This window comes from Falco peregrinus, chromosome 5 (genome assembly GCF_023634155.1).
Source record: "Falco peregrinus isolate bFalPer1 chromosome 5, bFalPer1.pri, whole genome shotgun sequence".
NCBI classification, from domain to species: domain Eukaryota; kingdom Metazoa; phylum Chordata; class Aves; order Falconiformes; family Falconidae; genus Falco; species Falco peregrinus.
The window spans coordinates 86,949,456-86,970,733 of record NC_073725.1 but is presented as its reverse complement, the minus strand read 5'-3'; the positions used below and the strand labels follow the sequence as shown (position 1 = coordinate 86,970,733).

Here is a 21,278-nt window from a genome sequence, read left to right as displayed (position 1 = left end):
GTCTCTTTACTGGGGGCTGGAATCCAGGCAGCTGGGGCCAGCTTAGTGCTGCTCTCCCAGACCTGCCTCCCCAGGGATCAGCAGCAGCGTTTTTTGATCACTGTGAGATCCCTTCCCAGTGCTGGTGCCCTGTAGAGAAGTCCTGGCCGGACACACAGTCAAACCCCCAGTGCTGTGAAAAGGCATTAGCATCTTCCTCTGTGGGAGAAGAGAGCTCCAGAGCATCCCCAGGGACCTCACGTTGTGCTTTGAGAGCACGGCCAGGCCAGGGTGGCTCAGGGGGACAGGCACATCCCCGCAGGGGGACTGCTTTCCTCCCAAACCCAGGCAGTGCTGGTAGCAGGGGTGTGTATTTGGGCTTTCTCATAGGGGAGACTTGTGTAATTTAAAAATAAATACCAGGGAAATGATGCAAAGGGTTGTGCAGCTGCTGCTGCTTCACATTGCATCCAGATATGTGTGTTCCCATCAGTAAGGATTTGAAGCTAAACCAGTGTGAGCCTGGTGAGCTCGAGGAGGTGTGCTGGGTGCTGGAGGAGGGCCAGCCCTGGGGACGTGTGCATTTACATCACCTGGGGCCACGCTGTCATTCCTCTGCCTGTGCTCAGCTCCCTGGAAAAGAGAATTTCCCTGTGATTTCCAGCGTGGGGAGTGTAAATCACCAAGATGCTGTGTTCTTGCTCGCTCCCAAGCACATCACATTTGTTCTCTGTTTTGTTTCCTTGCTCCAGTCCAAAGTGAAGATTAAATGGCTTGCTCCGGGGTCCTAAAAACTTCTGACAATAGAAAACCTAGTGGGAACGAGCTCAAAAAAAAAAAAAAAAAATTATCCAGGTCCCTAAACTATGGGGTTTAAATATCATCCTGGACTTTGCTTGGTGCATGTAACTTCCTGTCTGGTCTTTGAGACTTCGAAAGGAGCATCTCCAGCCGCTTGTCTGTCAGCCAGGCAGGCAGGGCTGTCCCTCTCAGCTTTCATTTGGGCAACAGAGAAAATCCAGGGATTTCCAGGGCTTGGGGAGGCTGGACATCATGGGGAAAAAAAACTATCCCGAGCCTTGCAAGTAACGTCACGGCAGCCCTTTCCAGCTGAGGCGCCTGGGAGTGCGGGCAGGAGCAGCTCTCCTGGCCCAGCCCTGGCAGGCATCGGTGGCCGGAGGCGTGGGAGAGCTGCGATTCCACTTGAATTTCAGCCTCCAGGGTGCTCATTAAAAAAAGGCTCAAAGTTTCCTGCCTCATGTGTCAGCAGCATGTGGAGAAACACTGTGCACAGCTCTGCGGGTCTGTTATCTCCTCTCATTATTATTAATGGGCATTTTTTTAATCACGGTGTTGTCTTCTTTGTAGTCATCCATTTGTGTCGGAGCTATGTGAGGTGCTGGGCCTGTCAAGCCCTGCTCTGGGCAAAGTTCAGGGGGCTGAAGGGAAGGGTCACAATTATTCCACTCACAAACGAGTTATTTGGAAGGTCAGACCTGCAATGCCTGAACAAGCTGGGAGCTGAGAAGCTGTGTTCACACTTGAAAATGCGCGTCTCTAGTATTTTCCTTTCGCCGTCCCAGTCCTCCCCCTCACTGTCAGGCTTCAGCCGTGAATCACTCCTGGGCACGTGGCTAACACATGAACACTGCAAAATATTTTGATGGAGAGGAACGGGGGTGGGAGCACGAGATAACCCAGCCGATCGATCGTTCCCAACCCTTCAAGCCCTGTGCTGAGGCATGGCAGCCTCCAGTGTTTGCAAGGGTGGCTTTCCCAGAGCTCCCAGTCACGATGAAATCTGGGGTTAGTGAGCAAGGCAAAGCTTTTGATATTGCTCGGTGAGGCTGGTATTTCCAGAAGTGAGCAAGGCTTGCAAGTAGAAAGAGCTGCCCCAGCAAGCCCTGGCTGCTCATGGGGCTGCGGCTCCTTGCTTCTCTCCTTGGGAGGCTGAGTAGGTCTAGAGGAAAAAAGGGACCTGGGGAAGGGTCCTTCTCAGTAGCATCCTCTCCCAAAGCTCCGTATCTCCCAGGGAGAGGTAGGTGATGTTAGTAATGAGTCGCCGCTTTTAACAGCCCTTGTTGTCTCTCTGACAGCTTTACAGAAGCCATGAAGAGCCAGCCGAAGCTGGAGGGCTTGGACTGCCGCTGGGGCTATTACTCAGGCTTGGCCATCTTGGCTGTAGGGACCCTGTTCGTCATCTCCAGCTTCTTAGCACTGGGATTCACTGGGACGTTCCTAGGTAAGCACCAAAAATTCAACAGCTTAAGCAGAATGTGCATTTAATTCTTGCAAGGGTCTTTTGCTAGGGCAGAGTCCTGTAAGAATTTCCTTGTCCCTGTCCTTGGGGCTGTTAGATTTTCTCTTGGCTTTATGATACCAAAGCACGATCTCACCATGTCCTTACCTGGCAGTGGTTTTATACAATGAGTCCCATCACCTTCCATGTCAAGTCTGAAATTTTGGAAAGCACCTGATAATCTGACAGTCCAAATGCCCTCCAGAAAAGGGACCCCAAGTGCAGACCCCACGACCAGGTCGGCACAGCGCAGCGGGTGCGAGCTGTCCGGCAGCTGTGCTCTATGCCCCCACCCGCTCGACACACAGGCAGATGCAAGATCTCGTTTGCTTTTCCCTCTGCAATAAACCTGATGTTCGTTGACAGATTCTTTTATCTGCCGCTTTATGGGAGAAGGCATTTTCCACCGCGCCTGCTTTCACATTTAGAGAGTAATTCTATTAGCATTGTTGACTTTAAAAACATGCCAGTATGTGTGGAATTCATAAAAATAAAATAGAGACAGGAACAATAAATATCTAAGGAAAGGGGCAGCTCCCGCTGGCTGAAATAATCACAGCCCCAGCTTTGACACTGCATTTAGGCTGTGCTTTTGCAAGTGCTTTACAAACCAAATTCAATTAGCTCCTGCAGCGTCGCCAGGAAGAAGAGAGGGAGGTAATAAGCCTTCCAGGTTTCAAGTGAAGTTGCAAAGAAATGTGTTGAGTTGGCCAAGATCCTGCCACCAGAAATAGAGCTCAGCACTCCCGAATACATGCCCTCACCCTTCATCTGTGCAGCCCCACTCCTGGCCCCATGTTACACCCCTGTCCCCCAGCTACCGCGCACCCCTGTCCTCCAAAATCAGCCACAGCCTGTAGGAGTGACACTGTGCCTACATGTCCAGGGAGGCTGGGCACAGGAGTACCCGCCAGCAAGAGCTGCTTGAATGCTCCTGAAGTTCAGCCAGGTCTAGGGTTGTTTATGTAAGCCTGATTCATCCGACCAGGAGGATCCACAGGACTTGAACTGCTGGGGGAAGGCAAACAAGTGAGTCAGGCTCAGCATAAGCAGTGAGAGTGGCCCTGTCCCCCTCTGCTCTGCATGGCCAGTGGCTCCCGTATCCCCCGGGGCACAGAGGAGGCAGGGGTCAGTGGCCGTATCGGGCACTTCTGCTCCATCCTCTCGGCCGGCGGAGGTCTCTGTGCTACCAGTGTACCGGGCTGCGGCTGCACAGCTCCGAGCCTTGCATGATGCAAGCAGGGCGTGAGGCCAGCACTCTCTGCTAGCCGGGGCATGACGGGCACTGGGGCAGAGCTGAGCTGGGATGGGGAGAGGCCAAGACCATGGGCTAGTGCAGCTGGGCTGGCTCGGGACCTCTGTGCCACAGAGGCATGGTGCAGCTGGAGCCCCATGTAGCATCCGTCCTTGGACCGATAACGGCTTCTCAGATCCGTGCAAGCCCCCATGACTCCAAGTCAGCAGACTCTTAATGGAGAATGTTGTTCAGCCTTGGGGAAGACAAGGGGTCTGCAGGTCTTTGGGGATCCCTTTGGACTAGTACTTCCAACGTCCTCCTGCATGCAGGGTTTTAGTGATGTGCTGGTGCTGCAGGAGGAGCAGGGTCCTCCTTGGTGATAGCACTTCTGACTGCAGGTAGCAAAGGGCCGCACTGCTTTGGCAAGAAGGGGGTGTCCAGCTGCTTCTTCCAGTTGATATCTGAGCTCAAGAGAAGTTTTGAGAGAGCCTCTGACACCCAAGCACTTCAAAAACTTACTGGAATAACATTTGACCCTTTCCTTCGGGGTTTTCCTACAGCAGTGAGGGCTGAACCAGGCAGGGCAGAAGAGACCACGTTGGGGCTGCCCGGCAGATTCCTCTTTAACAGCACATTTAAGCTTTGGAGTGGCTGCAGAGCACTTTGTCTCTTGCAGGTGGGCTAAACAGTGCAGCGAGAGAGCAGTGCAGAGAGTCACCCCTCTACAACAAGCCTTTCTGTGCCACCCCATCTCCCGCACAGCAGCACCGACCCCAGCCTCTGCGGCGGCTGGATGCGGCCCCTTGCCCCGGCAGCTTTCTCCCCAGCACAGCCATCCTCCTGGGCCCCTGTCTCCGCACCGTGCCCTGGCAGGGATTCAGGCATCAGTTCAGCACCGTCTGCCTCACCGTTTGCCCTATTTCCCGACAAACGTAGGAACAAGGGTTTGGCTTCCTGGAAGCCAATGGCACCAAGAGGCGGCTCTGCCTGTCTGAGCCTATCTGTCTCGCACCCGAGCGCAGTTCCTTCCAGCACTGACTAAGATTTCAAGTAAATCTGACTTGACCAAAGTCTGTTACTGGGCTATGGTGAAGCCAGAGGCTCTGTGGAGAGAAGTGGAGGTGGTGCTTCAGCCCAGGTCAGGCTCCAGGGACGGGGGGGACCTTGTGGAGTGCATTAGATGGCTTTTTGCTGCTGTGATCCAAAGTGTCTACCCTGTGCCACGAGAGTTAGGCTGACCTCCAGCAAAAAATAATTCAAACTAGGTACCAAAGTCCCTCAGCCTGACAAGGAGCTGGTTCCTGATTTGAGAGCTTAACGGGGGCACCGGAGATGTGCCAGGCTGATGCTGTGCCACGCGACGCGCAGTCCTTTCCCTTCGCACCTGCCTGAGCAGAAAAACCGCAGGTCCTCTCTGGTGGTCATGTCCGTTTAACTGTGTGGGTCTTAGAGGCAGGGTTTAAACTGGAAAAGCTCGTGTCCTGGGGGAGCTGCCCGCTCTTCCCAGCTGCTGTGTGCTCTGCTGGCAGGGAGTCTGCCAGAGGGTCCCAGGCCCCCCCCCCCCGGTGCCAGGCACGGATAAGCCACTGCCACTGCACGGACCCAGGGCTTTGTGCAAACGCTGTTTGGAGAGCGAGGTGTTCAACCCAAAGGCGAGGGCGGGCAGGGTATAATGAAGCATTTTGACACATAAGAACACACGGAAATGGGCTGTGGCAGGGGGTGATGTGTTCTTTCTACTAGAACAATCTCAGAAATGCATTGCCAAGTAACTGTGAGAACATATAGTATGAATACCAGGCAATTATCTCACTTAGTGGCCTGTAGTTAAAGCCCAAAAGTATTGTCTAATTGGGCAGGTGCTGTTTATCCTTAGAAATAAATGTTTTTGCACTGTGTGAGGTCAAAGAAATTACACTACGATCCAGGTAATAATAATAACCTTGAATAGTTTGCACTCCTGTAATGCCTTTTATCTGGATATCCAAGCACTTTCTCACCATACATTAATCCTCACCACCCTCGGTGCTATAAGAAAGACTGTTATTATGATCGGTGCACAATAGCACCGGGAGGGATGGAGGAGACTTGCCCAAGGTCAGGGAACAGGCTGGCAGCAAAGCTGAGAACGCGACCCAGGGCGGTGGCAGCTCCCTGGGCTGATGGACCTGCACTGCTTCTTGCTGATGGATGCTGTGTCTTGTACAGTGGACTTGGAGCAAAGTCCTTGCTGGGCTTTGTGGCCTCGCTTGTAAGACCAACAGAAGTCAGCGATCTGCATCCTGGCCCTTTCTCCCCCTGAAATGCTGCTCACAAGCTGCATAACATCTACTTGCTTGTCATTTCTTTTCCAAGATCCTTTCAGGAGGCTGGAAGGATGACTCCGAGGTAGATAGGAGGCTGGTTGGGTGCTGACAGTTCTGAAAGCTTTCCTCATTACAGATGACAATCACCTATTATCACCATCATGCTGATAATTGAGTGTTTTGTAGGTAGAGGTGCTATTTTCTGAAATTCTGAGAAATTCTCTGAACTATGAGATAAGGGTGACATTGAATGAGGGCATTTGGTGGTGGCAGTCGTGATTATAACATCTCAAAACACCATTACAGTGCGCTGGGCTTCTTTCCCCATTAAATGGATTTGGTCCTGTGGTTCCACGTGCTTCCTCATCAAGTGGCATCAGATGGGCAGTGTTCAAATGAGAATGCCAGAATCAGCTGGGACCTCAAGAGCTGCTCCCCGATGAGGGACGTGGCTGCCGTAGCCTCGTTGCAATGCACAGACCTTCCTCATGGGCCATTCCTGGAAAAGCCGATAGACACAGAGTAAACAGCCAACCTATCTGTTGCTGTTTTCTCAGCCTGGAAGTCAGTAGCTAAACCCCTTTTTGCCTTCGCTCCGTATCCCTGGCAGGGATGCCCCATGGCACAGGGCATCAGCGTGCCAAAGCCCCCCCCCATGACTCCCAGCTTCACGGAGCCTAACCAGAAACCCTTTGTTTGCTCCGTAGGGGATTACTTCGGCATCCTGATGGAGGCAAAAGTGACCAGCTTCCCCTTCAGCATCCTGGATAACCCCATGTACTGGGGCAGCACAGCTGTCTACCTGGGCTGGGCCCTCATGTGAGTACGCACCCCGCAAACGCCACCGGTTGCAGGGCGCCCGTGGGGTCTGTGCGTGGCAGGGCGCGCGGGGCCAGGCTGCGCCAGGGCCCACAGGGACCCTCGGTGATGGCAGTCAGCAATAAAATGGCAGGGAAAGCGCAACACGCCCTGACTTGTGCTTCCTCACTATTTTTGTGCGTGCAAAGTCTTCTGCTGTCATAAAAGATTTGCAGCATTAATTGTAGAAAAATAAATAACGGCCAAGTGCTGGGGAGAGAGAGGAAGCATCAGCAAATGCTCTGCAGCTGAACGAGGTCCTTGGCAGGCTCTGCATGTGGAAAAATCAACAGTCAGGGCCGAATTCATGCCGGGTGTCACTCAGCAGGGGCAGGGTACTGATATGGGGGATCAGCGTGACCCTGTAATTACCTCCGAAAAAAGCAAAACAAGCCCACACACCCTTTCCCCCACTGCACGGTGATAACACTTCCGAAACACTCCTCATGTGATACAACACAGCTTAATAGCCTGCTTAGGAGGAAATGAATAGGCTGTAATTTAGCAGCAAATGAGCAATATACTCTATTCAGTGTAACAAGTTTTATGTGGTTTTCATTTAATATCACATTTTATTTATTTGCCCAGGAGAAAAAAACCCTGGCTGCATTACACCAGGAGCCTGTAGAGCGTTGCGGGCCGTTATCACTAGATATTTTGCACTGGTGCTCCTCAGTGTGAGCACCTCTTTTCTACTTCGGTGGAAAAAATGAAGTGCTTTGTCACTTTCTGGTCACTTTTTCAGCCACGTGTGCAGTACTTTCAGGCCCCTGGTAATAAGTAAAGCTGATGGTTTCTCTCTTCTCTCCACTGAACGCTGCTGCTGTTCGTTCTGCACTTGAAATCCCTGCCCCCCCCTGCCCCGAGTGCCATCGGGGCTGGCTGCATGAGGCTGTTTGCTGCCTGGCAGACCCACAGTGCTGGACGGGGTCTGAACCCTGGGGAACGGTGCACGAGAGCCAGAGCGGGCTCGCTGCTGGGGCTGCAGCAGTGCCGGGCAGGAGGGCCAGCCGTGGGGTCAGCAGTGGCACAACGGCAGACAGATATTGCTGGGGGGAGTGGGGCAGAGCTGGGGCAGGATGAGCCCCCCCATACCACACCGCAAGCAGAAATGACCAGCACCACCACCCCTGCAACAGCACGGAAGGAGGAATAATGAGATTTTTATTTGTTCTAAGATGAGCATCGAACTGTTTCCTAGAACCTTTGCAGAATCAGCTGAACCCTCCTGAGCCGTTTCTGTCACAGAAATCCCTTCTTCGCCCCTGCGAGAGAGCAGCTTCACACCAGGTGCATGTTGCCTGGTCTTCCACCACAATCCTGGGCAAAGGCAGCTCCAAGTGGCTCGGGATAACAGCGTGATTGCCTCCTTTTTCTCATTAAAAAGCTGCCACTGTAAAGGGCAGCGAAGCATGACAAATAATTGCTCTTAACAAATTGCTGGAGCTGTGCAAAGTGGCACCAGGAGCCCGCCCGCCTGCCCTGGGGAGGCTCTGCACAGCCCTCAGTGCGGTGATTTGGGCTGTTTCTCTTCCTTGGGATCTCAGCTCATAGAATCGTTTAGGTTGGAAAAGACTTTTAAGGTCATAGACTCCAACTGTTAACCTAGCACTGCCAAATATGCCACTAAACCATGTCCCCAGGTGCCACATCTACATGTTCTTTGAACACTTCCATGGATGGTGACTCCACCACCTCCCTGGGCAGCCTGTCCCAGTGCCTGACCACCCTTTCGGTGAAGACATTTCCCCTAATATCCCATCTAAACCTCCCTGGTGCAACTTGAGGCTGTTTCCTCTTGTCCTGTCGCTTGTTACCTGGGAGAATAGACCGACCCCACCTGGCTACAGCCCCTGTCAGGCAGTTGAGAGAGCGATAAGGTCCCCCCAGAGCCTCCTTTTCTCCAGGCTGAACCCCTCCAGCTCCCCCAGGAGGAGCTCCTCACAGGACTCGTGCTCTAGACTCTTTTGCCAGCTTTGTTGGCCTTTGGACATGCTCCAGCTCAGGCTGCTGAGTTTTTTTTGGGGAGTCCCAGCACTCTTCTGGGCTTTCAGAAGATGAGTCCCAGGGCTTTCAGAAGATGAAGAGCACCAGGAGGAAAGGGCAAAGCAGGTGTTCCACATCCAGTACCCAGGACCAGCGCGCCAGCACAGAAGGATTCGAGCCCCCACTATTGCTCTTGCAGACCACCCGCAGCCATGGGGAGCTGCGGCACGGGCTGGGGACAAACGGATTTCTTGCAAAAAAAAACCCTCCTACCAGGACCATGAAACCTTCCTGGCTGACTTATCATCAATGCTGCTACAACACAAGCCGTTGCCCAATAAGTAGGTCGAGCTCCTAAGAGAGAAACAACTCACCCAACTGCTTCCCATCGCCCGTGCGCACGGAGCAGCCTCCCTTCTCCCGAAAGACAAATGGAGCATTAGCTGTTTGGGGACAGCTTTGTGTATCTCTGGTAGGGAAGTGTTTTAACTCATGGCAACAGGCTGTGTAAATCAGAGCTGGAGCTGCAGCCAAATGATGCAATTAGAGGTCTTGCTGTCAACAAACAATCATGCAAATTTGTTCTCTCTGATAGGAATCAAGGAGGAGACATGACTAAGCATGTAATAGCAGGGGGTTGGGAGAGGAAGAAGTTGCCCAATGCTTCCTAGGCAGGGAAAAACTTATTGCAAAATGGAAACAGTGAAAAGGTGAAAATCTGTGTGCGTCTCTCCAGGAACTGATGAGGCCAGGCGGGTACCTGAAAGCGGGTTCAGTGGGAGGTTTGGGTACTTCGGTCTCTCCTCTGAAGGGATGTTTTCCCAGCAGCACCAGTCGCCTTGCACAAGGCTCGCAGGATGTTTATCCTCGTCAAGGACCAGCTGAGTCCTTTTTTTTGCTGACAGCCAGCTCTCATCCTGCTCAGTGCTGAGCTACAGCCGGCAATTAAAGGCAATCAGCAGTGTGCTAATTAAGGGTAACACTTGCAGCCATTAGCTGGAGGTGCAGGAAGGGTGTTTTGTAGGGGCTGGTGCCTGTGGTGAGCTGGACACAGCCGTGCTCCTTGCTGGGGAGAGGTGGGGCTTGGACCTCAAAGGTGCTGGGTTAGTAAGTGGGGAACGGCTCCTGGGGTGGCTGCTCTCACCTCGGGGAATTCACACACTGCAGGATGGTGTTGGCACCTGGTTTGGGGACTGTAACCCACCAGCTGAAATCCTGGTGCCTTAGCAAAGCCCCCACTGCCTTCACCGGCATCTGCATCAGACACTTTTGGGCCAAGCATCAAAGAAGTGTCCTCAGGTGGGTGATGCAGGATTACAGCCTACATTGACATCTCTCTTTAGAGCACGGGATGCAGATCTTTTGGTCCTGATTCTTTGGCCTTGGTGCTAAAAGGAACGGCCATCCACATTGCATCCACAGCCCTCAAGCGCCTCTGCCCATAACCAGACAGTGCGGTGCCATGGGTGACGTCAGTCCCCAGTGCTGTGCCTGGTGACCTCCTGCTGAAGGACACCATTCAGCTGGACCTTGGGGGTGATATGGTGTGTTCTTAAAACATCTTGAACTGGGTTTAAATGTGAACTGAGCCCCCAGCACCCCTGCACCCAGCCCCACCGTGGCACCTGTCACAGGGCAGGCAGGGACCTTTCCATCCCCAGCCCTACAATGCCTCAGTCACCGTTTTGATGTATAGGTACCATATGCTGCTCTGTCTGCCAGGTGTCTCCTGCACCCTGGGTGGCCCATCTTTCCATGCACATCAGGCATTTCCCTTATAGCGTGCTGGCTGGGAGCCACAGCCATACGTAAGCAGCTGCTCAGCTATTAAACAGCTTTACAATCTCAGGACTTAGCATCAAAGCAGAAGCTCTCTTAGCAGAGACGTGCAGGGATCAGACTTAAAAGAAGTCGCCGAAGTAGGCTGGGGAAGAGTCTTTGCCAAGTAACATCTGTCTAAGACCGTTAACATTAAGTAGAAAAAAACTTACCCTTTTGTTCACTTCTGTTTAATGAGCAAGAGAGCGCTCTCATGGAGCCCAGCGTCTCATTTCACTTTCTAAACCAGGTCTTGCATAAGCCCATGTACTTACCTGATCTTTTCCTTCTCTTTCAAAACAGGCACGCAAGCCCAGCTGGCCTTTTGCTGACAGCTGTAGTGGCAATTTCCTACACAATCGCAATGCTGTATGAGGGGTGAGTAGCTCTGCAAAACTGGAGAGCTTCTAATTATTTCTACCAGTTTTAACTCCTGAGGTTTTGGGGAACTGCAGAAGTAGAGATGTTTTTTCCAATTAATTCAGCGAGGAAGAAGGAAAACAGAGGATTGTTTTTCGGTTGTTTTGATAATGGGCAGATTCCTCTCTGAAACTATTTGCTGAGTTCTAGGAACATTTTTGCGTTTGTTTATTTTTATCAAAATGAGAGCTTTTTTTCTTTCGGGTGCCTGATTCCGTCTGTACAAGAACAATAAGGCAGGCAGGGAGAGGACTCATTGTGTCATCTGAAGAGACCCTGCAAGAAGAGCTTGCTTTTTATAGTTCCTTGGATGGGCTTCTCTGAGGTTTTGCACCACAATAGCTGGCAGCCCAGGACAGAGCAGCCCAGAATTGTTCCCAGAAGCAGTGGTTGTACTTCAGCAGTGAAAAGTCTTTAGTATTTGCAAGAGAGCGGAGATGCGGAGAGCTGAGGCTGCTCTGCATGCAGGGGGAGTCTGAGCGTGTTCGGAGCCTCATCCCACCTGACACGGGGATGGGAGCAGCTTGGAGCTGCTTCACAGTCAGAGAGACCGAGCCGAGGATTGCCATGGCACAGGAATAGTCAGGCTGTGCCAGCCTGCGAAGGGCAGAGTTTCTGGGTGCAAAGGAGAGCACGCAGTAGTCCTGATTTTAATTCTTCACCCCTTCTTTTGCCCCTCTCTCCCCAAATTCCTATCCTCCCGACTACAGGCCTTTCACAGAGGAAATATATCGGCAGAAACAGAAGGGAGTGAAGAACAAGTAGCAACAGGTATGTTTGCTGATCAGTGTTTCAGCAAGAGGGGCTGCTTTGCCGGGCTCCCCCGCCTACGAGCGTGTTAGATGGGGACGGGAGCAGCATCCACTCTCCCAGTGCCCCCCTGCCCAGCCCTGCCTCCCCTGGCTCCTCCAGAGCCCTTCCTGCACTTCTCAAGGGATTTGAGCTTCAAACCTCCGCAAAAACTCAGGTGGGAAGGCTTTGCACAGCAGCGGTTGTGTCCGCCTCTTGGCACCCAGCCAGCAGCCCCCAAATTGTTTTGATTATAGACTTGAGAGTCGGTATGAGGGAAAATTGCTGGGGAGCTTCAAGGCTCTAGGCTTAGTCTAAATCAGGCAGAAAAAAGCAGCTATTGGCCATGGCAGGTGCTCCAGCGGTGGTGCAAGAGGGCAAGCGTGCCCCCCCACCCCACACGGAAATCGAGCATCCCTGCCCCAGGCTTCTCCTTGCCTGAGCCAGGAGTGTTTCTGCACGGGGGCTTGCACCAGCTCACCCCAGTAACCCAGCAGGGGCTTGCTTCTGGAGCCAAAGGCTTCTGCAAAAGCGCAAGTCCCTGCCCAGGCTCCTTTGCCGGGGGTTAAATGCCACCCTGGAAGCTCCCAGTGCCTCTGCCTGCTGGTGGCTGGAGAGGCTGGGCAAGCACACAGCGCTGCCGAGGTTTTGGCAGCCCCGTAGCCTCTACCCCGGCACAGACGGTGTAGCACCGGTGAGGTCCCTAACATGCTCTTGTCTCTTTGTCTTTTGCAAAGCAGTGTCTCGGATACCTTGGTGCAGCGTGCCTCTGGTCCCCACGCTGTCCGATTTGCCCGTTTTCCTACTGAGATGTATCCTACTAATTAGCCCAGCAACCCTTAATGAGCCAACTGAGCACCCTGCGGTATTGGAAGCAATCAGAGGAGCAGCCCGAGCGTGGCGGCACCTCCTCGCTGCAGCCCACAGGAGCTGGAGGTCCCTGTCCCCAGGTCTCTGTCCCCATTGCTGGGTCACCGCAGCTCCCGCCGTGAAGGCGATGCTCTCCCAGGAACCACACAGCTCAGGACCTCCTGGCCTCTTCTCCCACACTGATTAGCAAAGATTGCAGGGGAAAAAGCAGTTCAGTGCCAGCCCTGGACTGGAGGGCAAGCAGAGTAATGATGGAGACACTGGGGACCTTTGGCAAGTGAGCTCTGAGCGCAGGGAAGCACCAGCTCTGGCTGATCTTGAAGATCATCTGAAGGTGCTGCTGAAGAGCCACGGGAAGCAAACAAAAGCTCGGGCGAAGCAACAGCGAGGGCTCAGGAGCCCCTGAGGCATTCAAACATGGCTGGAAGAGGGGAAACTGCTGCCAACCCAGCAACAAACCCCCTCTTTTCTGGGAGAGGGAAACCTCCCCGTCTAGAGCGTTTCCCACCTGTGCGGAGCCTTGTAGCATCGCCGCACTATTTGCGAAGTCTCCGAGAAAAGTGACTGAAAAACGTGTAGAAGTAAATGTATGATTTAAATCGCCACACAAGGGGGATGGAGGGATGGCAGCCATCCCACGGGAAAACCCCAGCCTGGAGAAGACCAAGAGGAAGAGTCAGTCGCTGTCCGTGCCCTGCAGATATCCCATCCCTGGCCGTGTCGGTGCCCTGACCCGCTCCACACCCACCCAGCCCCTTTCTTTTCCCTGGGAGCCAGGTGGGGGTCCTGCCTGCCTTCCCCACCATGCAGTGCCTTCCAGCTATTGTTCACTGCCTTGCAGGGGCGGTGGGTGGGAGGGAGGGATAGGGCTGCTTCTGCCTTCTGCGCTGTGCAGCAGCCGGGTACGGATCTGCCCCTCCAGCCCTGCCACCAGCCTCAGCCAGTCCCAAAGAGCCCGGTGCTGGATCCTGCCCTGAATGGGAACATCCCAGGGGTGATGCTCCAGACCCAGGCTCAGTGTTTACAAATTCCCAGAACAGTTTGAGAAATAAGCTGTAAATGACCAAAAAAAAAAGCAGCGTAAAGCCCCCGGCAGTGGTGCTGAGAAGGGAGCTGTGCTGCTGCCGAATCCTGCGCAGGCACCAGGACGCGGTGCCACATCTCAATGTCATGTCCCCTCCGCAGAGGGTCCTCCCTTTTGTCAGTGTCATCTCCGCGAAACGGTTCGATTTCCTTTTGCTTTGCATGTTGTAATTCACCCTTCGGGCATCACTCAGCAGGAATTAAAAGTGCTGGTTTCTTTTCGGTTCAGCCTGTTTCCTTCGGCCAGGCACACGGACGCTGTGTGGCACCGCTTCAGAACGACTTTTTTTGTTTTTCACCAACTTAATGACCTTCCTTTTAAAGACTTGGGCATAGTAGTGTATTTTTAGATAAGTTTCCACATCCCCTTCACAGTTAATGTTTTTAGATGGAGGCTAAAACAGCCCAGTACCCATAGCAACCAGCAAGGAGAGGACACGTTGCATTATTCAGACAATTTATGTCAGAGTTGCCAGTCCTGGCTCAAAGTCTCTGATGTAAATAAATTCAGATTTGTTGAGAGGTGAAATCAGTATTTACCGAAGAGACACGTGCTGCTGCGGGAAGGATTGCTCTTAACAAGAAGTCAGCGAGGGCTGTATTTTTGCTGTCTTGTTCCCAGTCTGGGGACTGTGTACACTTTTCCCTGTCCCCTCTGCAAGGTCAGGGGGACACCAGTGGTACCATTCCCATCCCCAGCCAGCATCAGCCCCACCAAAATGGGTGTCTGTCACCATAAACCCCGGTGACGGAGCTGCTTTCCTTCCTGTGCTCACAGCATCCCAAAGGCGCAGGAGTTTGGTGCTGCGCCGGGGCTGGCTTCACGGACTCCATCCCCCTTGACCTGCTCTTTCCAACCCAACCCTTCCCACTTCCCAGCCGCTCCGTGTTGGCTTTGCATTGTACAGGGTTTGTTGTGGGACTATGCCAGATCCCCGTTTTTAGTAGCTCTTGCCACAGCAGCCAGCACGGATTAACAAGCCTTCGCAGAGCTGCTTCTGGCTGCTGTGGAGCTGGAGTTCGACGTTTCAGAGGCATCTGCTCTCTTCCTGAAGGGAAGGTGAAGTTCAAGCCCATCTCACAGGGTCCAAGCCTACCTTTGTCCCTCGGGCAGGGGGTTGGGCTCTGGCCAGGGCCAGTCCCCAGTGGTGCTGTGCTGCTCGCCTGGGCTGCGGGGAGGAGAACACAGATCATTAGTTATATTGTTTAACAGTATTGGGGGGCTGTCCTTGCTTACAAGGGAAAATATTTGATTCCTCTCCAATCACCTAATATTTCTAAGAATTGGAGTTTACAGAGGGTGGGGATGAAACCTTCAGGTTGAGCATGAAGCATTGGGGTTGTCGCAGCTATTTCCCTCCTTCCCATCCTCAGGGCCAGCACCTGGCTGCAGCTGGGCCACATCCTGCATGGATGCAGGGGTGGACCTCATGGCCTCCAGGTCAGGATGAGATTGCTTCTGCTTCCAAAGGAGAGACCTGCGCTGTCAGACCCCCAGGACCATCCGCTTGCAGCCTTGGTGCCATGCTGGCATGGGTAGGTGCATCCCTCCAGCTCTTGGGGAGGCATCGAGCACCAGTCAGAGTCCCTGGAAATGTGGTCATGGGTCTGGTTTTGTGATTTCACAGCTTCAAAATCCAGTGTGGGGCTTGCTGGGCCCATCTGAGCTTGGCAAGGAGGTTTGTTTGTAGCCTTGGGAAATGCTGCACAGGAGGCTGTGTGCAGATACTGCAGATAACGCCTCCCTTGATGTTCGGGACATTTCTCCAGAGCAAACACCAGGAAAGGGGAAACTAGTTAAATCACAACTCCTGCCTGGCAGGGACGGCTGGATCACCACGTCCATCACGCCGCACTGCCTCGGCTCACCCCATCCTGGTGCACAGCCCCCGACAGTGGCTGTGCCCACCCTCGTGCTCCACACGGGTTTTCTCCACGTGGCCACTTGCATGGCTCCCCAGGACGTGTCTCCCCTTCCCAAAATGGCGTGTGGGTTTTTTTGGGGAGGGGGGATCACCCATACGAACCCAAACAGCCCCAGTGACGGGCACGTGATGTGGGCCCAGCTCCACATTCGTGGGATGCTTCATCCAGGGACACCTTGGGAGATGGAGGCTGTGTCCTGTGGTCTTTTCCCTGAAGGCAACGTGATGGTGGGGACCTCCAGAACAGGGGACACTTCCCCAAAGGCCCTGCTCTCCGTTGTGACCACCCATAACCCACACCCCTGTTTGCTTTCACCCAGCGCTGCTGCACTGCCTTCACAGAACGGCCACTGGCCCTTCGGTGGCAAACAAACATGCTTAGCCGGGAACGGAGAGTAAACACATGGTGCAATTGATGCAGCGTGTGTCGCATTGGTGGAGCGATGGAGAAGTCACCATGTCCCTGGGCTCCTGCCAGGCTTGGATTGCTGGTCACGCTTGGCTAGGGAAGGAAACGGGGGCTCAGGACCCTGGCAGTGGCTCCCGCACCCATCCTGACGCTGGGGCTGAGTCCCTGCACAGCCGCTCGTGGGCAGGGGGGACTGCCTGGTCTGCCAGCGGTTGGGATTTGATGCAAAAGCAAAGATGAGCTTTGAGTGCAGGTGGTATGGGGGCTTTCGGGGTAGTGTGGGCACTGAGTGCTTTATCAGGGACCCCTTAATCCAGGGAAGGCAGACACAGCAGGACTTACCTTTACGGGGGAATAAATCAGTCCCCTCTGTCCCTGCTGTGCAGGGAAGGCAGTCTGGGTTTTAAATGGTCACAGAGAAATGCAATGGGAGAGCGCCCTGGTGGGAAGCTATTTCCCGGTGGGAAACCACCAGTGTTGGAGCCTAAACAAATGCCTGTGGCAGGACCAGGATCCGTCCTGCCTCAGTAGAGCGAGGGTTGAGCCTCACAGTCACTGCTGGCAGGCTCCTGCTCTGGGGTCTGTGGATGCAGGCAGCCCCCGCCTCACCAGTGCCCAGGGGATGCTTCAATATGACCCCCAGCCCAGGGAGGGCAGCGCCCCATACCCACCATTCCCCCTGCCCTTCTCATCACCCCTGAGGGACGGTGTGGAGACACCATCCACCCCACCCCGGCCCACCTCCGCCCTCCACCCCAGGGGTCTTTACGCATGGAGCTCCCGCCATGTGCCAGAGGACAAGTTACAAGGCTGTTTTCTTTAATTTCCACACTAAAAAGCCACCCCGGGACAGCCAGTGAGCTGGCCACGCTGTGCTGCATCCTCCTTGGATCTTATTTCAAAAAAAAAAAAAAAAAATCCTAGGAATGTGCTGCTTTTCCCATGTTGCGTTTTCTTCAGAGGGGAACTGTTTACCGAGCGGTTCCTTTCTGAATCAGGGTTGCAGGGGGGAGGCAGAGCAGCCAGAGCCCCCCAGGAAGGCAATGTCGGGGCCAAGCTCTGCCTGTGTCCTGCTTTGGGCTGCACCAAGGCTGAGAGAAGCCTCGAGGGTCCTCGTGTTGGGCTCAGCCCTCACCCAGCTCAAGCCCCCCCGCCCCACACCTCCACCCCCAGCCTCAAGCCCTGCGCTGCCCTCAGCCCCCTCCGGACCCCGCCGCCGGAGGAGTGGGGGCACATGCAGGACCGAGACGCAAAGCACCTCCAGGCTCCAAGCCCTCGGCACTGGCTGCGCATCCCTCTGCTGGTTCCATCCGTTGCTGCCCAGCTGGCTCCGCACCTCCTCTTGGGCTTTGAGTTTTGTCCTACCCTGGCAGCCGGAGGGAACCCACCTGAAATCTGTAGCAATGCGACCGCTGGGGTCACAGAGCCTCCCTCTCCGCCGTGCCTCATATTCGGGGCCCTGTCGCTGCCCATCTCCAGTTACAGGTGACATTTCTCTCTAATCCCAGGGAGGCTGCTGCTCTCTGGAAGGGAGCAGAAGGCACTCGAGTTTGGGGACACATCCAGGACATGCAAACGCCTTTTGTCCATGCTGGATGCCGGCAGCATGCTGCTGCCTTGGAGCAAACTGTGGGCAAAAGGCTGGCATGAGGTGGGATGGAAACTGGGAGCAGAGGATTCCCAGGCTGCCCCTGGCTTGGGGAACCCCAGTTCTGCTCTGTATGGAGCTCTTGGCCCAGCTGTGCCTCATGGTTATTGACAATGGGTTCATGTCACCTGGGTGCACTCAGCGTGGAGATGGTTCCACAGCCTCTGCTGGAGAGCAGAGCACTGTCCCTGGGGTGTGAGGCAGTGGAACCAAGCCCCCTGCGGTGTGGTGCCAGCAGAAATCCAGCGCTCACCACATGCTTGGTCATCCAGCACGTGTTTGTGCTGCCGGTAAGGAAAGCAGTGGCACCGAGTGAGCCCCTGGATAACACCACTTCCCTGGCTTTGCACTGCGATACCGGCATTGCAGCCCCATCCCTGGGACTCTGGCGAGTTTATTGCAGCAAACACACACCAAAGATGGGAGAAGGGGAGCTGATGCAGAAAGTCCGGAGACCACGGCACAGCACAAGGCTGCTCCGGGAGCTGCATTGTGCTGGGCACAGGGATGGTGTCTCCAAGGGAGCTCTCACCACCCCTTGCCTGGATGACTCAAGGAACTGGGGATTTAAGGCATGTCTCAGGCTTTCAGGTTCTCTTTTAATCAAATCCCAAATGCTAAAAGGAATCAAGAGACATGAAAGTGTTGCTAAAGAAGTAGGGGGTGGGGGAAGGAAACAAATAAACCCACCCCCCTGGTCCCCAGCGACAAAGCAGCCCACTTCTGCATCATATCTCATCTGGGAAAAATTATATGTTGTGAATTACGTGCTTCTTCTGAAAAGCCTTAAAGGAGATTTAATAAAATGAGACAAGCTAATAATATAGGGAATGAATAGCAACCCTGGATGTTGCATCTTGATTTAATCAGATGCTTTTTCCCAGGGGGACAAGCAAGAGCTATAGCTAAAGCCTCCTTTCCCTTCCATACCCAGCTGCTCCACTCTTCCTCCAGCCCCTTGCTCCTTCTCTCGTCCCAGGAGAGCAGCCAAGGCAGGATTTGGGGTCCCACAAGACCCCACTGTTCCCCAGTAGCCGCTGGGAAACGCACAGCCCATGTTGGTTATTTGTGAGCGGGCTAACAAGCAGCACGCCGGGGTGCTGTACACAAACTGGGAGGGGGGGCCTGTCTGAAGACCAGGTCCCTGTCTGGGAGTGGAAAAACAGGAATTGGGGGGCAGGCTTGGCTCTGTGTGCGTGCTCCCAAAGCCCTGGTCCAGAGCCCAGGGATGCTGTGTGCTGCTGTGCAGGGGACAAACCCCTGGTAGGATGCAAAGCAACCTAAGAGCAACGGTAAGGAGCTCGAGTCGGATGTGCTCCTCTCCATAGCTTGGGAGAGGCTGCGGGGTCTGCGTGTGCCGGGGCGGGAGAGGCAGGAACAGCCCTTCCAGCCTGGGTTTTTTCACCGCTTGCACCCGTAGGACCCAGCTGTGAGCCGAGGCCAGCTCGACCCCGGGGTGACGATACTTCCCAGCTCCGCAGCACACTCGGAAATCAAAGCCATGTTCTGATGTCATTGTTCTTTTCCAAGTATCCCCCCGCTCGCCTGTCCCTGGGCCAGGCGGCGTGGTGCACACTCCTGCCTCCTGGTACATCTTGCTTCCTACATTTTTGCGAGGCTGATGCTGCTGTGAGCTCTATTTTGCCTCTTGCACAGTTCGTCCAAGCCAGACCCTGAGGAGTCGCATGTTCTGTCACTGGGATGTTTGTGTGACTTTCATGGAATCTCCCTCCCTCAGCCACTTGCTCGTGGTCACTGGGTGGGTTTTGTCCCTCAGCAGGTGGCTGGTAAACCCCAGGAGGGTGCAGGTAGGGAGAGGAACAGCAAGAAAAGGGGGGCTGATGTGTGCTGAAGGTGTTTGATTCCATTAAAGGTGTCTGCAGCCACTGGGTTTTGCGCACAGCAGTCTGCCTGCAGCTCTTGCTGTACCGAGCACCTTTGTGAAAGATCCTGTATCCTCCAAAACTGGGTGAGGAGCAAAACACCCCGCAAAGGGCAGGGTCAGACTGTGCAGGCGGTATGGCAGCCGTGGGGAAAATGCTATTTTGCCTGCCCCTGCTTAAGACTCAGGCTGTTTGCAGCCAGGTCAGAAATAGGTGGTGATTTTTAGCAGAGTCATAACCGTGGGAAGGCTTTGCCTCACAGCGAGGTGGGTCCTGCATCATCAGTCACTGGCAGCCAGCTCCCGGCAAATGTGCTCTGCTTCCACCATGAGACACGTTTCTAGATGATCTTGGGGGGACTCAGCCTAACGCCTTGTAATGCTCCTCTCCTTAAGCTCTGTGTGACTGCAAGGAGCTGGGCTCTGGAATAGCACAGGCAGTGCCCATATTCCCTCCCCCGGAGCTCCCGCAGCCATCAGCTCTCCTCCGTCTGCCCAGGGTCCCTGCCATTGCTTTTGGGGTGTCCCCATCAGGATGGCACCCCTGAGCCGAGCCCACAGGATCCTGGCGGCACATTTGCCTTGTGGTGTGCTCTGCCTTTGCTGTCGCCAATGAGCCTTTTGGAGGCAGCAAATGGATTTTCCGTGGCTGAAGTCTGTTAACCAAGGAGCAGACTTCAAGCTGGCTATTTTTACCTGTTCTGGCACTATTAATAGTTGTACGGTTAGCAATAAACGCCAGTCGAGATATTTGATTTGTCTGTCCCCCCAGAGGTTGGCGCTTCCTATTCCCCCTGTTGTTTTCCATCAACTGCTTCAATTAAATGATCTTGTCGTTATTTTGGGGTGATACATTTGTGCTTTGCAATCGGCTGTTAAACTCCTTCGCTGTCTCACACACAGATCAATAAACATAGGAAGCTGTCCCACTTTCTCTCCCCAAAGTGTCCTTGTGCCTTTGCTGCCAGGCTGGATGCTTCCCTGCAGGCAGGGATGGGGCCGTGAGGGGCTGTTTGAACCACCCCTCCCTTCCCCCCCCCCCCCCCCCCCCAACAACTCCAACTCCTCTGTAAACCTTTGGACAGTGTTTAAATTAATATCCAAGTGTAAGACCACACCTGGGGGAGATGGAAAGCTCAGCACCATCCGTTTCCCAAGCAGTGCTGATGAAATACACCATGCTGCACAAATTTGTGTGTTCTACCTGTCCCTGACATCTGTCTTGGTGTGTAGGTAAGGCTTCTGCTATCCTGAACCTTATTTAAGTGTCACCTTTTGGGGTTTTGGGGGTTTGGGGTTTTTGGGTTTTTTTTCCTAATAGATCCTCACAGGTGTTTTTAATTGACTTTCACATCAGCTTGATGTGAAAGAAGAGCTTGGCTTTCCTTGGGCTCTGTCTCTCACTCATCGATGGTGCAGAGATCCCTCAGAGCAGCAACATTCCCACTTTCCCAGGACTATCGCCTGCATCTTGCTGGTCAGGGAGGTGCTGGTTCAGCTCAGCACCTCTGCAAGCATCCCGCAGCCCTGGGCGGCTGCCGGGGCTGGCCCTTGCATCCCGCTCCAGTGCAACCAAGAACTCAGCACCCAAGATCAAGCGGCGCAGCTGCAGCCATGCACCCTGCCTGCCCCGGGAGCAGCGCGGCTGCAGCCATGCACCCTGCCTGCCCCGGCAGCAGCGCGGCTGCCTGCACTGCGCCTGCATCCCTTCCAGCAACCTTCCTCCTCTTTCTGCCTCCCCACGGCCCCCGCTGGGCCCTGTGCCGTGG

At 54.2% G+C, this 21,278-nt stretch overlaps 1 protein-coding gene and 2 long non-coding RNA genes across 5 annotated transcripts in view; 1 reads left to right on the top strand and 2 right to left on the bottom strand.

Moving 5' to 3' along the window:
* PEMT (phosphatidylethanolamine N-methyltransferase) overlaps positions 1 to 13,867 on the top strand; it is a 43,553-nt gene extending 29,686 nt beyond the window's left edge. For 2 of the 3 annotated variants that reach the window (XM_055805539.1, XM_055805542.1), the window contains exons 4-8: positions 2,076 to 2,221; positions 6,529 to 6,640; positions 10,787 to 10,861; positions 11,614 to 11,674; positions 12,433 to 13,867. In XM_055805539.1, coding sequence (XP_055661514.1) covers positions 2,076 to 2,221; positions 6,529 to 6,640; positions 10,787 to 10,861; positions 11,614 to 11,668 — 388 coding nt within the window. In that variant the 3' untranslated portion in view covers positions 11,669 to 11,674; positions 12,433 to 13,867. Of the gene's footprint in view, positions 1 to 2,075; positions 2,222 to 6,528; positions 6,641 to 10,786; positions 10,862 to 11,613; positions 11,675 to 12,429 lie in introns of all 3 variants that reach the window. The other variant, XM_055805540.1, reaches the window with a different exon arrangement.
* LOC129784541 (uncharacterized) lies at positions 5,464 to 10,780 on the bottom strand. The gene is made up of 2 exons (XR_008747396.1): positions 9,040 to 10,780; positions 5,464 to 6,320 (listed from the first exon to the last, which is right to left on the bottom strand). It is a non-coding gene; the product is annotated as an uncharacterized LOC129784541 (long non-coding RNA).
* A 218-nt stretch (positions 13,868 to 14,085) lies between the features above and the next one.
* On the bottom strand, positions 14,086 to 20,423 carry LOC114010835 (uncharacterized). Its single transcript, XR_008747397.1, has 2 exons — positions 15,673 to 20,423; positions 14,086 to 14,814 (listed from the first exon to the last, which is right to left on the bottom strand). It is a non-coding gene; the product is annotated as an uncharacterized LOC114010835 (long non-coding RNA).
* Positions 20,424 to 21,278: the final 855 nt, after the last annotated feature.